At 60.5% G+C, this 15,981-nt stretch overlaps 1 protein-coding gene across 19 annotated transcripts in view; it reads left to right on the plus strand.

Annotated features, from left to right (window-relative positions):
* Kcnq2 (potassium voltage-gated channel subfamily Q member 2) overlaps window positions 1-13,883 on the plus strand; it is a 55,154-nt gene extending 41,271 nt beyond the window's left edge. For 4 of the 19 annotated variants that reach the window (XM_005000377.3, XM_063248020.1, XM_063248022.1 and 1 more), the window contains 6 exons: window positions 1,352-1,575; window positions 2,163-2,271; window positions 2,757-2,888; window positions 4,386-4,493; window positions 7,256-7,379; window positions 7,884-13,883. In XM_005000377.3, the coding sequence (XP_005000434.1) occupies window positions 1,352-1,575; window positions 2,163-2,271; window positions 2,757-2,888; window positions 4,386-4,493; window positions 7,256-7,379; window positions 7,884-8,609 (1,423 nt within the window). In that variant the 3' untranslated portion in view covers window positions 8,610-13,883. Of the gene's footprint in view, window positions 1-1,351; window positions 1,576-2,162; window positions 2,272-2,756; window positions 2,889-4,385; window positions 4,494-7,255; window positions 7,380-7,883 lie in introns of those variants that run through there. The other 15 variants (XM_063248021.1, XM_063248024.1, XM_005000380.4 and 12 more) reach the window with 10 other exon arrangements.
* Window positions 13,884-15,981: the final 2,098 nt, after the last annotated feature.

Consider the following 15,981-nt stretch of genomic DNA (forward strand, 5'->3'; position numbering starts at 1 on the left):
TTCTTTCTTGATCTTTCCTTTCTTCAGAGACCCAGTAGCACAGGCTCTCGAGTTGCCTGCTTCCTGGGGGTGGGGTGGAGAGAGGACTTGGGTCCTATCCCTGGTGTCCAGCATGGGTGACAGCACTGTGGCTGTCTCTTTTCTATGGTGAGCCCCTCTGTACTGCTTGTGGGGTGTGTCCTCCAGCCTGAGGCTGGGGAGGGGGCCTGCAATGGTGGAGGTGGAGGTGGGGCCCAAGACATTCCTGAGGGACCCTGGGCATTGGGACTTAATCTTGGAGGGATGGCTGAGACCCACCAGGCCTCTCTGACTCTGGGGCTGATCTCTGGCCCTGCCTGGAAGCTGTTGGGGGACACCTGAGGCTCCTGCAGGGCCCGTGTGAATGGTCGTTCAGTCCATAAGAGACCTGCTGTTCTCCAGGGTGATGGTGGAGTTGGGAGCGGGGAGGAGCCAGGCCAGGCCCAGACCTGGTTTCCCAGACAGACCAGGGCAGAGGCCTCGATTGCTAGAGCCCGGCCACGGCTTTCCTTTCCCCTGTGGCCTGGAGGACTTTGGAGTTGGTGAACATGGGGTGTCAGCCCTGTTGCTGGGGCTGACATGGGACACGAGACACAGGAGGCCTGAGGAAGCAGAGCCTGTGCTGGAAAGAGCCATGGGGTAGAGGCACGAGAGGACCTCCTCTTGCCTGGGGCCAGGGTCTGTGGCAGCCAGGGTGCCTCTTCCCTGCCATCCTGGGCAGGAGTGGGGTGTTCTGCTATCCAGACTCACCCCTGTGAGGGTGGTTCACAGCGATGGGTGGTGCTGGACAGCAGGCCATGGGGAGGCCTGGCGATACTCGGGGTTTGTTAGAAAGGCTGGTACACCTGGATAGGCCCTGGCTGCAGCACTGCCGTCTCCTGGCCCTGGGGCAGGAGGTGGAGAGACAGGGTCAGCTGGGGGCAGTTAGAGGGACCACCAGGAAAGCAGCTGGCCTGACTGGTGCAGATGCAAGGCTCTAGGGAAGAGCCCAAGCTCTTGTGTCCAGTGTCATGCTGCAGGGACTGGCAAGGCAGTGTGGAGAGGGCCTGGCATCTGGTGGTGGCGGTGGAATGGTTTCCAGGTCTGTGCCATCGCCTCCCAGGCGTGGCTGAGCTCTGCCCACCCCTCCCTGCCCCACGCTTCACCCCAGCAGCTGCTCCCAGCCCCCTGCCTGGTTGGTTTCTCTTTGGACTTGTGTCTCCCTCCTGTCTTGTGGGGCAGCACTGGCCGAGAGCAGACATGAACGGTGCTATTTCCAGAGTGACTTCTCTTGCTGTTTTTCTGTGTGTGTCTGTCTGTCCACCCATCTGTCTGTCGGTTCTCGTGGGAGCAGTCAGAAGGTCAGTTTGAAAGATCGTGTCTTCTCCAGCCCCCGAGGCGTGACTGCCAAGGGGAAGGGGTCTCCCCAGGCCCAGCCAGTCCGGCGGTCACCCAGCGCTGACCAGAGCCTTGAGGACAGTCCAAGCAAGGTGCCCAAGAGCTGGAGTTTTGGGGACCGCAGCCGAGCGCGCCAGGCTTTCCGCATCAAGGGCGCTGCATCACGGCAGAACTCGGAAGGTGAGTCCAGTACAGGGCTGCTCTCCCTGGTGCCGGACGGCTGCTGCGGAGGGACATCAGCGCCTGGCGCAGGACACGTGTGGTGGCCTCTTGGAGCAAGGGTTTCCTACCTTTTTTTCTTTGAGTCAGAATTGCCATTCTGGCAGGTACCGTTTGGGGCTTTCGTGCATTGTGTTTGCAGTGGTCCTCTCTGCCTGGGTCCAGAGCACTCATCATGCAGAAAGGACGCCCTAAGCCTGCTAGCGGCCACCCTGCTGGCAGCCACTCCTCAGCCCGGCCCCCTGGCCTGCTCCGTCCCCGTCCCTGCCTGAGTGGTGGAAGGGGACGTCAGGTGCTCCAAACAGCCGGCTTCTCCCGGGAGTGTGGTGCTGCTGAAGTCTGCTTGCTGAGGACAGGGCCCCGTGCTTTTCTGGCTGAGAGAATCCTGTGTGCTGGTTGTCCTTGAGGCCGGCTGGTTCTGTCACAGAGATGTCTTCTGAACCCTCACAGCGGCTACTCCCTGGGGGCTGCAGGCTGCAGAGACTCGGGTGTCCACGGTGCTCAGCCTGGGCATTGTCTGCTCATGGCCTGTACTTCCTCCCCCCCAGAAGCAAGTCTCCCTGGAGAAGACGTTGTGGAGGACAACAAGAGCTGTAACTGCGAGTTTGTGACCGAGGACCTGACCCCTGGCCTGAAAGTCAGCATCAGAGCTGTGTGGTGAGGAGCCCTGCCCGGCTCGGGGGCTGTTTGCCACAGGTCCGCCGTGCCAGGGGACGACTTCCAAGGAAAAGGCAGAGCTGGGTGTGCTGGGGCCACTGGCAGGCTTGGTCTGAGGGTGCTTCTTCACAGGAAGGCCAGTCCCCTTCTCAGAAGGTCAGGAGCCCATGAGGGGCCACTGGACTGACAGCCCCTGTCTGTCCCAAGTGTCAGGGGAGTCTGTCAGTGGACAGCCAGGTCTCCCCACACTGGGCAGTCCAGGTGGGCAAGGGTGTGTCTGAGAGGCCAAGTGCTGAGAGTAGCTGATGTCAGGGAAGTGGGGACCTAGATGAGGGGGCAGTCTTCTCATGGGCATTACTCCTCCCGGGGCTGCTGTCTCAGAGATGCTTGCAGGGGACAGGCAGGGGGAAGCTGGGCCCAGCCGGCTGGGCTGTGGCTGGACAGTCTCTGGCCTGGGAGCTCAGAGCTCCGCTGGTCCCTTGCAGTGTCATGCGGTTCCTGGTGTCCAAGCGGAAGTTCAAGGAGAGCCTGCGGCCCTACGATGTGATGGATGTCATCGAGCAGTACTCTGCTGGACACCTGGACATGCTGTCGCGCATCAAGAGCCTGCAGTCCAGGCAAGAGCCCATCACCGCTGCTGGCTGGAGGGGGCGGGTGGCACCCGGGGTCTGCAGGGAGGGGTGCAGGGCAGGGGCCGTGCTCAGGGCTGGGAGTCCTCCCGCCCACGTTGGCTTCTTGTCAGCTTTCTGCCGTGTCTTCACACAGTGTGTCTAATATTTCTCTCGTCTCTCCCTTCTCTCCCTCACCACCTGTGCTGTGGTGGGCAAATGTGTGTATGTGTGTGTGTGTGCGCTCACGCATATATGCACATACGTGTTAATGTGCTTGTGAGTGGTCTGCGAATGTGTGTGTACACACACGTATATGTGTAAGTGCATGTATGTGTGCACATGTGTTTATGCACGTGCGTATGATGTGTGTGGGTGTATGTACATGCGCCTGTGTGCTGTGCCATGTATGCACACATATGAATCGATGTGTACACATATATATGTACACATGTGTACCTGTGTGTGCATGTGTGTTGGGAATGGAGTGTTCCTAGTGAGAGCTGAAGCCACAGGGCTTCTGTAGGCCCTGGGAGGTGGCAGTCATGCTACCTGTGCTTTTTCCAGAACACCAGGCGTCTGCCCCTCAGGTCCTGCCGTGGAGCCCCCGCCCGAGCAGGACACAGGATGTGCATTGGAGGGGCAGCATAGCTGGGTCCCCACCAGCTCTCCTGTGTGAGACCTGGCTTGCTCACTCCAGAATGGGGTGTGTATGCTCCATACATACACAAGGCCCTGAGACATGCGCTTACACAGTGCGCTCCCCATGTGCAGATGTGTGTACATGTGTGCACACACAGACTCAAGTCCGTGACGTGCTCTAGCCCAGCCCCTCACATGGGCCCATGGGTGTGCACCCTTGCTCACACCAGGAGAACAGGCGCATGTGTGATTGTGGTACCTGTCAGGAGTCTCTCTGCTCTGGGTGGCAGGGAAGGAACCTCTTGGGCCTCCCAGTGCCGGGCAGGGGTGTCCACTCCCTCTCCAGGAGCTTGTGCTTCAGCCTCACTGGCCGGGCGGGGGTGCAGAGGCTGGGCTCAGGGAGTGGGAAATGAGACGCTGCCCTCCACCTCGCCTGTCCCCATGACCCGCTCCCACTCTGCAGGGTCTCATCCTCCATTTCTCCTCTATTCCTGTTCTGTCTGGAGAACAGGTGAAATGGGTTGTCCCCCGGTCAGTCTGCCCACACTGTCCGGTGGCTGTTGCAGGCACCCTCTTGGGACTTTGCTCCCAGCCTCCCCGGCTGCATCCTGAGCACCTGTGTGCTCTGCTGCCCGGCTGGGCACAGGCTCAGTGCCAAGCAGAATGCTTGGCCTGGAGCTCGGAAAGCTCCGAGAGGCCACCGGCAAGGGCGCGTGGGGCAGCTGCTGCCCAGGGAGTGGTGTGCAGTGCTCAGGGCCACCGCTCTGAAGTCGGGTGGCCCCATTTCTGTGCTTTTCCAGCGACGCCCTCTCCAGGTGCTTCACGTACATTTCGCTGCTGTCTCTTTCTTGTTTATGCTGCCAGGATAGATATGATTGTGGGCCCCCCACCCCCTTCAACTCCCCGGCACAAGAAGTACCCCACCAAAGGACCCACGGCCCCTCCGAGAGAGTCACCCCAGTACTCACCTAGGTCAGGACACAGCACCTCCTCCCAACCTGTCTTTGTGAATGGCCGGCCCCTTCGCTCCAGGCTACATGACGGTGGCCCTTGCACTGCTCTTGCCCGGACAGAGTGACGCCAGGTTCACTCTTTCTGACGACACTGCTGAGGAGAAGGCTGCTCCTCAGCAGGCCCTGCCGGGTCTGCAGTCCTCTGGCCCCAGGATCCTTAGCACGGTGTCCTTGTGGTATTCTACTTCAGGCCCTGCCGGGTCTGCAGTTCTCTGGCCCCAGGACCCTTAGCACGGGTGTCCTTGTGGTATCTTACTTCAGGCTGGGCGGGTAGAAGCAGAGGCTGTCACTGGCCACCAAGGTATTGTTTGCCCAGCTGCAGATGCACTCCTGAGGCTAAGGCCCTCCGTGCCTCACTGGACACTGACTCAGGTCTCTGGACACCTGGCCTGGCTTTGGCCTGGGCACGGGCATAGATGAGAGCAGGAAGGACTACTTCCTGGGGGACTGTCCTCTGCCTTATGACATGGGTGACTGGATCTGCTGCTTGAAAGCCCCTCCAGCACCACGCCGACCTGGTGCTGAATGGCTCCAAGTTGCTGTCATAATCAGTATTGCTGGTAAGGAGATGGTAGGAGCCGGAGGCCTGCCCACTTTCAGCCAATGGACAGAATTGGGGATCAGGCCACAGCCAGTGGCAAAGTAATTAACCCAGATTTTCAAGGCTTCTGGCTTCCCTGGTGCGGCCAGATGACTGTCCCCTTTCTCCGGCAAGCTTGACAAGCCAGGAAGACCACAGTCCCTAGAGCAGGAAGAGGAAGGGCAGACCCCAGCCCTGCCTGACGGCTCGGGGGCAGCAGGGTCCAGGCAGCTTGGTGCTGGGGTAAATGGCACCTGGTGAGCTGGCAGTGTGGCCTCTGCCCATTCCCTTGGGACAGGGTTGCGGCCCATGAGGCCAAGGGGCCAATCCATGGCTGTTCCCAAGAGGACTCCCAGGCAGCATACAGGACTGTGTTTGCCCCTTCACCACCCAGGGCCACCCCAACAGTGCCTGGAGGTCACCCCCAGGGGATCGCTGCAGGATATGGTGGCCAGACAGCTGCAGCAGGGGCCATGGAGGGTCATGTGGGAAGGGCCCAGAGAGACAGTCTGGCCATTTATGCATCGCAAAGGAAGTTGAGGATCAGGCAATGAATGCAGTACCCCACGGGAGCCTGAGGGAAGGAACCTGCCCTGGGCACTTGGAGGACCCTCTCCTGGACACCAGTGGCAGCATTAGGCTGAGTCCTGGGCCAGGGCTCCCGATGGGACCCACCAGGCAGGGGCCCGTCATGTGGCAGGGGTGAAGGTGCTGTGCGTCTGTGCCTGGACTGTGTGGACTTGAGCACTGGGGAGCCTGTCCCCTGTCACCGCCGGTGTTTGCTTGGAGCCAGAGGGCCCTCCCCGACCCTCTCGCTGTGCATGCGTCCAGCATGGAGCCCGGTGGTGCATGGGAGGCTGCCATGGCTGACGCTAGCCTGAACCTGTTCTGCTTCGTGTGACAGAGTAGGGGTTCCTCGCCCCCTCCCCCCAGAAGTAGGGAGGCACAGCCAGGGCCCACTGTGTACAGGGCTGCAGTGTGCAGAGTGCGCCTGGCTGAGCTGCCTGGCCCGGTCCCCTGCTTGGCCGACCTTGTCTCCAGCAGCTGACAGTCAGCACAGGGTCTTTGAGTCCCGGCAGGTGGCCACACTGTCTCCAGCCCACGCACACCCTGCGACTCTGCCAGCCCTGCAGTGGCCCTCCTTGACCACGCAACCCACCCTGCTCTGGCAGGAGCTCTGTGCCCTTAGACAAAGGAGCTTCCTTCTTGTCTTTTCTTAATTTCCTGTCACTGGAAACTGAACCCAGGGCTACTCTACTACCATGTTCGACGTCCCCAGCCCTTTTTAAGTTTTGAGACAGGCTCTCACTAAGTTACCACGCTGGCCTTAGACTTGTGATCCTCCTGCCTCAGCCTCCCGCGTAGCTGGGGACCAGGTTTGCATTGGCTTCCCCAGCTTTCCTTTCCTTCTCACTCGCATTGGTGGCCACGGCCTCCTTGGTTAGCTCACTGGGTTCCGTGTCCTGCACACACATGTGAGTGTAGGTGGGGTGCACTCTTGCATGCACATGTGCAGTGCACTCTCTTGTTCTGTGCACCCCATCGGCAGTGGCTCGTCCCCCCACCCCGTGGTCGTGCGTGGGTGGCTTCTGTGCAGCGCTGTCCGCTCTCCTCCTCCTCCTGTGCATGGAGCCGCAGCCCTGCCGCCTCCTTGCTTCCGTGGTCACTGCTGCAGCCCCTGAACAGCCCCAAGGAACCCGCTGTCCTTGGGCCTCAGTGGCACATTATGCAGGAGTAAAGCTCTGAGGTGGGGGGTGGCTTTTGGGGCAACCCACCCCAGTGCCACCTCATCTCTCTCTGGGGCTTGTCCGCTGTGGGAGAGAGGGGACTTGGGGGGCTGTGTGGGCAGGGATACCACTGCAGAGGAGCTGGGGCAGACTGGCGGGGGGTCCTTCACTTTACTCCTCATTAATGTGCCAGATCCCACAGAATGGAACTAAGAAACCGGCCCTGGGGCGTCAGGAGGCAGAGCCAGCACTCAGGCACCGGTGTCCTGCTGCACCTGCTGCCCCACCCCCGCCGACTCTGGGCTGGCCTGGAGCCCAGATCTGGGGGGTGTGGGCTGGCCCAGGAAGAAGCTGCAGGGCCTGGCCACATCCTCCCAAACTCATACCTTGGGGCCGGGTCTCTGTTCCCGGTAGAGTGGACCAGATCGTGGGGCGGGGCCCGGCGATAACGGACAAGGACCGAACCAAGGGCCCGGCGGAGGCAGAGCTGCCGGAGGATCCCAGCATGATGGGGCGGCTCGGGAAGGTGGAGAAGCAGGTGGGAGAGGCTCCCAAGCCTGGGCCTGGGTGGGCTTGGCAGGAGGGGCACTTTATCCCACGGGGTTTCCCTGTCTGGAGCGTTTCCCTCACGTGGCAGCACTGAGAGGTCGGATGCCCCAATCTTCTGCGTCTCTCTGTGCCTGGGCTGGGTGCCTGACATCTGAGGGTCCTGTGGTGGGTCGTCCACCCTGAAACTGGCCGGAAGTCTCCCTGGCTTACCTGCTCCATCCTTGTTTGGTTCATCTCCCTCCCACCCCACTGTGCTCTCTGGGGCTGGAGCTTTCAAAACAAGACCCTCATCTTGGGTCTTCTTCTGGGGTCTATGAGGTCTAAAGGCTGAACTGATGTGACTTAGGGGTCCCCAAAGCTCAGCTCAGCAGTTGCCCCTCTTGTGGGACTTTTTTTTTTTTTTTTTTGGTATTGAGAATCAAACTCAGGACCTTGTGCTTGCCAGGCAGGTGCTTGTGCTGCTGAGCTATGTCCCTAGCTCTCCCTCTTGTAGGTGTTGTCCATGGAGAAGAAGCTGGACTTCCTGGTGAACATCTATATGCAGCGCATGGGCATCCCCCCGACTGAGACTGAGGCCTATTTCGGGGCGAAGGAGCCCGAGCCCGCACCACCGTACCACAGCCCCGAGGACAGCCGGGAGCATGGGGACAGGCATGGCTGCATCATCAAGATTGTCCGCTCCACCAGCTCCACCGGCCAGAGGAACTTCGCGGCACCCCCCGTGGCACCCCCCGCCCAGTGTCCGCCGTCCACCTCCTGGCAGCCGCAGAGCCACCAGCGCCACGGCACCTCTCCTGTGGGGGACCACAGCTCGCTGGTGCGCATCCCCCCACCACCCGCACATGAGCGGTCGCTGTCCGCCTTCAGCGGGGGCCACCGGGCCAGCACAGAGTTCCTGAGGCTGGAGGACGCCCCGGCCTGCAGGCCCCACGAGGGTGCCTTGCGGGACAGCGACACGTCCATCTCCATCCCATCCGTGGACCACGAGGAGCTGGAACGCTCCTTCAGTGGCTTCAGCATCTCCCAGTCCAAGGAGAACCTGGACGCACTCAGCAGCTGCTATGCGGCTGTGGCCCCGTGCGCCAAAGTCAGGCCCTACATCGCGGAGGGCGAGTCTGACACGGACTCAGACCTCTGCACGCCCTGTGGGCCCCCACCACGCTCAGCCACGGGTGAGGGCCCCTTTGGTGACGTGGGCTGGGCTGGGCCCAGGAAGTGAGGCCACACGGGCACCAGCCTTGCTTGTGCTGCCCTCCAGCTCCGCCTCCTGGCTCGTGGCCGGAGCTCTCAGGCTTTGTCCTGGGGTGACGCGGGCTGTGAGGGGCACCGGTGGGCCTGGCTCCTGGGGTCTCAGCAGGGTGGCAGGTGCGCAGGGCTTTTGGCTCATGCAGTGTCATTTTGCAGTTCTTTCCCAAGCTGGGCTGGAGGACTGCCTGTCAAGCAAGGCCAGCTCTGCCCAGTCTGCTCAGGGACCATTGCCTGGCATGGGAGAAGGGCAGAGCGATGTGGGGACACGGCCAGAGGCATGGGTGGAAGAGAGCAGCCTGTCCCCTGTCTCCAGCCTTGAAGCCTACACGGGCGGGGGCTCCCTGCTAGGGTTGATGGCTCTCAGAGAGAGCGACGAGTACTGGGCATGGGCCACCCTGCACCCAACCATTTGTCCCTCTGTTCCTGACTGTCCCCAGCAAGGTACCACCAGCCACCATCTGTGTGTACACGGCTGGGCAGAGCTCCTCACCCTTGCCAGCCTGGCTAGAGAGTTACCGGCCAGCATCCTCCCCCTCGGTCTTCAGGGCCAGCAGATCTTTTGATGGGAGCTGCCCCAAGTTCAGGGCCCTTTGCCTGGAGCTGAGGAAGGGTGAGACCCTGGAACCATCCTGTGGAGGGCAGGGCTTGCATCCTTGTCACCAAGAGCCCCTTAGGGGCTGCCCTGGGACTGCGCTGTCAGGATGTGTGGGAGCCAGCAACATCTCAGCCACAGAAGGCCTGGGCAGCTATGACTCTCCTCTCTCCTGACTGCTTCGGTTGGGTGCTGGCCCCCAGGCTGTGGCCAGCATTTTGAAAGATTCATCTAACTGAGCAGAGCCACACTGTCCGTAGCCAGGGCCCCTCCTTGCTTGTCCAGCCCATGCCCCACAAGACCCAGGCAGGGCGGGATGGAGCATCACTGGCCAGAGAAGTTCTTCAGACTTCTGGCTCTATGTTCCAGACAGTTGCTGAGCTTGCCTGAGGGTCCTTCCTGTTGGGCCTGACTGCACCCTGGCTGCTGTGTCCACGTATGGGTCCCTTGATAGAGGCCTCTACGTGTTCTGGGAGTTAGAGATATCTGTCCCCATCTTGGGCCCTGGGAGCAGGAACCTTTGTCCCTCCTGTCCTGGGCACTCTGGCCTGGCCCACAGCCAGCTGCAGAGGGGTACAAGCCCAGCCACTGAGGGATAGACAGAGTCCCAGTTCTGCTCCTCTGCCTCTGGCCTTGGTGACACACTGAATGTCAGGCCAGGGCTCTCTGAAGTGGCCAGTTACCTGGCCAGCAAATCAGCTACATGCCCGCCCCGGACACTAGTTGGGCTGCCGCTCACGCCCTTGTGTGAAGTCTGTTCTTGTGAGGACTGTGGGTAGCAGGGGCTTTGTCTCAGCAGCAGAGCCCATCTTGTCCTCTGGAAATGGTCTTTGGGGTCATGTGCCCCTGGCCATCAGAGGTCCTGGGTGCTTGGGAGCCTTTGGGAGCTGTGATCTGACCAGGGTCCAGGGTCTCACTCTAGAGCATCTCTACCAGCCTGCTGCCCAAGTTGGCACCACACTGTCCCCTTGGCACCCTGGTTCTCATGAGCAGAGTTGTGTGGCTGAGATCCTCTCTTTGGGGAGAGGCATCTCTTCTAGCATGGCCATTTCATGTGGGTGACATGGGTAGGATGCGGGATCATGACCTTACTGTTCTCCTTTAGGCCAGTCTGAGCCCAGGTCTAATCATCCTTTGCCCTTGGTGGTAGATTGAGGAGGCTCCTACGGGAGGCACAGGCAGGGCTTGAGTGCCCACCATGAGCCCCAGTCCTGTCCTCCTAGGCCCTCCTAGGCCTCAGTCTGCTCAGGCTCCAGGCTGGAGGAGGGGCTTCTTGCCCCCATGGGAGACGAGCTCACGTCGCATGGGCACCACCAGTGTACATGTGCCCTCCTGGGGCCCGTGCCGCACCTCCTGTCTCCAGGGAGTGCCTGGGGCTCTGCAGTGTGAGGATGGCTCTCCTGCATCCTAGCAGCTCAGGACAGTAGCAGGGTTTTCCTTAGGTTGCAGCAAGAGGGATATAGCTAGACCACCAGCGTCAGAGCGACTCTCAGGACATCATGCTGTCTCCAGGCCCTTGGAAGAGCAAAGTGTGTGTCTCAGTGGGGTGGTTGGGGGTCTATTCTGGGAGACCATGGGGCAGGAGCTCCCTCTGGGTGTCCCTGGACCCAGCCAACTAGCACAAATGTCCACTGACCTGAGTCCCCACGCTCAGAGAAGCATGACAGGTAGGAGGCTAGAGGTTTCTGTGAAAAGTGTGAGCACTTTCTTGGGTCTCTGTGTGTGGCTGAGTGTGGCTAGGGCCAGCACCACCCACTGGCAAAGTTTTCTGGGCCGAGGTACTTGTAAGAGCACGTGTCCCCCATCCCCCCACACACTCCTGCAGCCAGATGCACACATGCACTCACACTTGCACATGAAAACCCACAGGCCATACTGCTAGTACCCACTTTCACCCGCACACACCACAGGTACACACTTTCACACACACAAGCTCACACAAGTGTACATGCATGCACATGCATGACAGGTTCACGCCTTCACATGTGTACAAGCTCACACATGTACACACACAAGGCAAGTATGTGTTCACATAGGTGCCTATGCAAAGCACGTATGAATAGGTGCACCATTCCATGAATGCACACATGAGCAGATCATACATGGCAGGCACACATACACACACACACTTACACATGTACATGCAAGCTCACAGACCATACCGAGCAGGCACACACATTCACACATGTATATGGAAGTGCACACACACGGCAGGTACACACCTTCACACGAGCATGCTCCTGTGGGCACACACAGGCACATCAGCTATGTGGTACGTGCATCCCTGCATGCTCTCACACAAGACCCCATTTGGACTTCGGCTGTCCTTTGTTTCTGATCTGCTTTTTGGCCCTTCCTGATTTAAACCACAAGAAACTATAGTTCTAGAATATTGGACATAGGCAGTGTTCTGACCACCTGGGTCTCCTACATGGTAGTGGCAGAGGGTCCCATGCTGTCTTCTTCCTTATGGTCTGCTGTATGCTCAGAGGTGACACTGGAGTCAGAGGCCCTCAGTGTTTACCAGGTGTAGGTCTGTCCTTGCACTGGCCCTGTCCAGCATTTGGCCCTGGCCGGCTCCTTGGACCCAACCTCATCACCCCCAGGCCCTGCTCCAACCAGGCCCTGCCTGCCCACTATTGGCATTTTCTCACCTGACGTCTTTCGGTCCCCTCCAGTCATGGCCCTGGGGAGCCCACCCTCATGTCCTGTGCTGGGGCCTCTCCCCCTGGGTCTCGTAGGGTAGATGCAGAGACCATGTCCCAGGTTGATCATGGCCTGTGGGACCCACAGGGGCACCACAGTGCACCTTACCTATTGTAGGGGCTTTGCTTCACACCCCATTTCTGGGTTGCAGGGTTGCTGAACATGGCAAGGGCCCCTGTACTCACTGGGGTCCCTGGCTGGGAGAAAGGCACCGACTGGACCTCCTCCACCTAGTGCACCGGTTCATTTGAGATCACCTTCCCCCTGCAGCTGGGTACGGCCTGTGTCCAGGTGCTATGAGGAGGACCCATTCTTGGGGGGACTAAGCTGTTACTGGAAGCCCACAGAGGCAAAGGGAGTTGGGAGGCCTTTCAGCTAGATGCTGGGTTCCTGTCTGGGTCGTGCTCAGCCTGCCTGTAAATAACATATAGAGTAGAGGCTGAGGGAACCTGCCTTGGACTGCACGTTGCCGGTGACAGCAGGATGCCAGACATTTCCGCTGCCACAGCCTCTTAAAACAAACATGGTGAGGGGGCCTTTGATCAGCATCCACTGCAATGGGAGACACGCAAGCCCCAGCACCATGTGGTTTGGGATCAGGTTCCCGACATGGTTGTCAGCTCCTCCCAAGTGTGCAGGACGTGGGTTTGCCAGGCCTGCAGGCCGTACTCACCCTCAGGGTGCCCGGTCAGCTGTCCTGCTCCCTCCAGGGCCTGCTCCACCTGAGCCCCAGCCAAATGCTAAGGCAGATGGAGAGGCAGGGAAGGCTTCCTGAAGGAGGAGGTATAATGGAATTGAGGGCTCAGGAAGAAGCCCCGGGCTCCGTCCCCAGTGGGAGACTGGGGGTGTCCAGGTCCCCCAGGGTGGACTCAGTGAGGCCCTGTTTCATGGTCTCACAAGGTTGGCATCCTTGGGAGGAGGTGGCTGGAGGGGCTTCTGGGAACAGGGTAGAGAAGGGAAGGTGGCCCAGAGGTGGGACTCCCAAGTCTGCAGAGGCACTGGAGGGGATTGAGGTGAGGCCATCCAAGCTCCTGCTCTGGACACCTGCCTAGACGTCCCTGGCTGACTGAGGGTGCTGGGACTGGCTAGGCCCGTCCTGAGATCTCCATGGTACTTGACTCCGATAGGTGTGGGGGAGGAGGGAACAACCCCTGGGTCCCTAGGTCCCTGGGTCCCTGGGCTCTTAGGTGGAACTGCATGTTGCTAAATGCCGCATGTCCAACTTGGACTAGGTTTCCAAAGTCATTGCCTTAATGCATGCTGACAGGGGCCCTGAGGCCACCCACGGGCCTGGAGCTGCCTCCAGGATGGGCCGCCCAGGGGCCACAGGGTCTGGCTGGAGCCGAGCCACGCAGGCAGTCTCCCTGGTTGTCACTCGCGGAGGCCCTCAGACCAGCTGTCCCCTTGACGCCGTCCAGCTGCCTGGGGACGGCCTGGCGCACCGCGTGCCCGCCCCCCACGCCCACGCCCACGCCCCCCATTGCAGTCCCGCCCCCGCCGCCACGCTGGCTGCAGCTTCCCCATCTGCGCTGTTGCCTTGTCTGTCTTTGCACTTTCGTTCATGCTCCAAAGAAAACTTCGCAATGCCTTCGTCCCGACGCCCGCCTGCTCCGTCCTGCAGGCCCGGGGCACTGGGACCCGGCCTTTTCCTTTTGGTGAATGTGTCGCCACCTGCACACTGATCTCGACTCCACGCGCTGTCTGGCTTCCAGGGACAGGCGCCAGGGACGAACCCTACTTCCTGAGGAATAGCGAGCCGCTCACTGCCTCCACACACACGGGCCGACGCTCGCGCCTCGAGAACGGCTGGCGCGGGTTTGTGGGGGGACTTGGGGTGCAGAAGCCCACCGCAGGGACATGTACGGACATTCTGGACAGTTCTGCCACAGGGCCGGTCCAGATGCCCAGTGGACCTGTGCACTTAGTAAACACAGTGATTCAACCTGGCCTTCGTGTGGTTTCCTTGCTGTCTCGGGCTCCTGGCCTGGGGGTTGGAACTGCAGCCCGTGGCCCTTTCCTGGGGCTGCCTTGGAAGGGCTGTGAGCCTTGGGACACCTAAACACCTCCCCAGCCAAACCCTGTGGCCCCTGGGCGGCCCATCCTGTCCTTGGAGACAGAAGTCTGGGTCACCTATGATGCCCACATCCCAGCACATCTGTGGTGGCCCTGGCTATGGCCTTGGACACCAGAGCCCCACATGAGGGCAGCTTGGCTTTCTGAGTCCTGGATGGTGGCCCTGAGCTGGGCCACACAAGCCCCAGACCTCAGTAAATGCTAGATACCCTGCTTCTCAGGAGTGGGGTCCTCCTGGGACCCCTTGATCCCTGGGGTCTGCAGGATCTGGTCAGAGCTCTCTGCCTGGGCCTGCTGCCCTCGGGTGCCCACCTGGGGGTTCCCTCTGTGCCTCATGTGCATCCCAGCTCCAGCCAGGTCCTTGCCCTGCCTCCTCCCTGGCTGTCGGCAGCACCAGCAGGCTGAGCTGGAGGGTGGGCAGGCACTCAATAATCTGCTTCCCCCCAGAGGGCCTCATGAGGCTGGGCCCTGGGCATTCTTGGTTGCTGCTCCTGCCCGCTGACCTCTCCTGCATCCCACAGCTCCTTGGGCCTGAGCTCAGCCCAGCAGGGAGGGGGGCTTTGGTGCCCTTGGCGACTCCTCCCACTGCCCAGACACCCTGTCCGTGGCCAGGAGCTCAGAGTCTGAAGGCCACAGCTCAGAGTGGGTGCGGGTCTTGGCTGGGGGCCAGGGCCCTCAGGAGCAGGGCTGTTGTGATGAGTCTATAGCTGGGGACCTGTCCAGGGTGTCCTGTGCACCTGCTCCCTCCTCACTGGCCAAGGGAGGAGAAGAGCCTTTCCACATCTCCCCCAGCCTGTGCCCAGCAGGCTCAGTGGGATTAAGATTAGAGTTAGACCCTGGTTGCTGTCTACAGAGAAGCCCTAAACAGCCAGCTGGGCTTGTATCCATCTTAACACCGACACGTTTGGAGGGGGCCGTCCAGGCTGGGGTGGCGGGCAGCCCTCTGGTGCCAGGATCCAGGGTCCTCTTGTTTTATTTCTGTGTTGTGCATGACTTCCTCTTTCAGGGTTCCACATGGTCCAGTATGGCTGCTGGAGTCAGGTCATTACATGCCCATTCTAGCCACAAGAAAAGGGATATGGCAAAAAGGGTACACCGCTTCCTTTAAGTAATATAGCTACTTTCAGATATAGCCCAACGGCTAACAGTCAGTTACACACCTACAAGGAAGACGGGGAAGTGAAACTGCTGTACCAGGTACGGAATGCCTGGTAAACCAAAGAGCCTACTCTCAGGGAGTAGGGAAGACACAATGGGCCGGCCTAGCTCGGGCTCTGCACACAGCGGGCCCTATGTGGCCTCAGGCTGGCTGCTGTCCTGCCCACGGGCAGCTGGGAGCACAGCAGAGCACAGAGAGCTTCCCGGAGTTGTCCTTCCTGAGGCCGAGTCGCCTGCTGACCATGGTCCCCAGTGCCCAGGCCTCCTGGGGCTCTGGGTCTGAGTCTGGCCATAAGCTGCAAGCCCAGGGGTCAGAATCACAGTACCACACTGCTTCACACATCGTCCTGCTCCCCTCCATCCCCAGGAGGTGGGGCCCTACGTCACCATCCATGGGAGGAGCCTGTGGTGAGCCCTGAAACTACCCTCTGTTACCCTGGCTCTGGGACAGTTCTCTCCCCTCAGGAAGCCACACCCTGCCATCCCTTGTTGCCTCAAGCAGCCCTGGGGCTGAAGATCACTGTCCCAGGCAGGCAGGAGGGACAAAGTGGCTCCAAGACCAGGTGGTGCTGTGCAGGGTGCCCAGGGGCCCCTTCTAGGGCAGCCGGGGACTTGGGTATTTATGGGCCCCTGGAGGAGAGGTTACTGCAGACCTGCACTGTCCCCTCCTGGCTGTAGTCCCATGGGCCTGCCCACTAGTCTGTCCTCCCCACTCCCAAAGTCTCACTCCCTCTCCTCTCTGTCCTGGCCTCTCCCTGGCGAGTCCTCTGACCCAGCCGGATGATACCCATCTTCCCAGGGGCTGAGAAGGGGG

This window comes from Cavia porcellus, unplaced genomic scaffold, assembly GCF_034190915.1.
Source record: "Cavia porcellus strain 051 isolate PalLab524CR breed Dunkin Hartley unplaced genomic scaffold, mCavPor4.1 scaffold_5, whole genome shotgun sequence".
Lineage (NCBI taxonomy): Eukaryota > Metazoa > Chordata > Mammalia > Rodentia > Caviidae > Cavia > Cavia porcellus.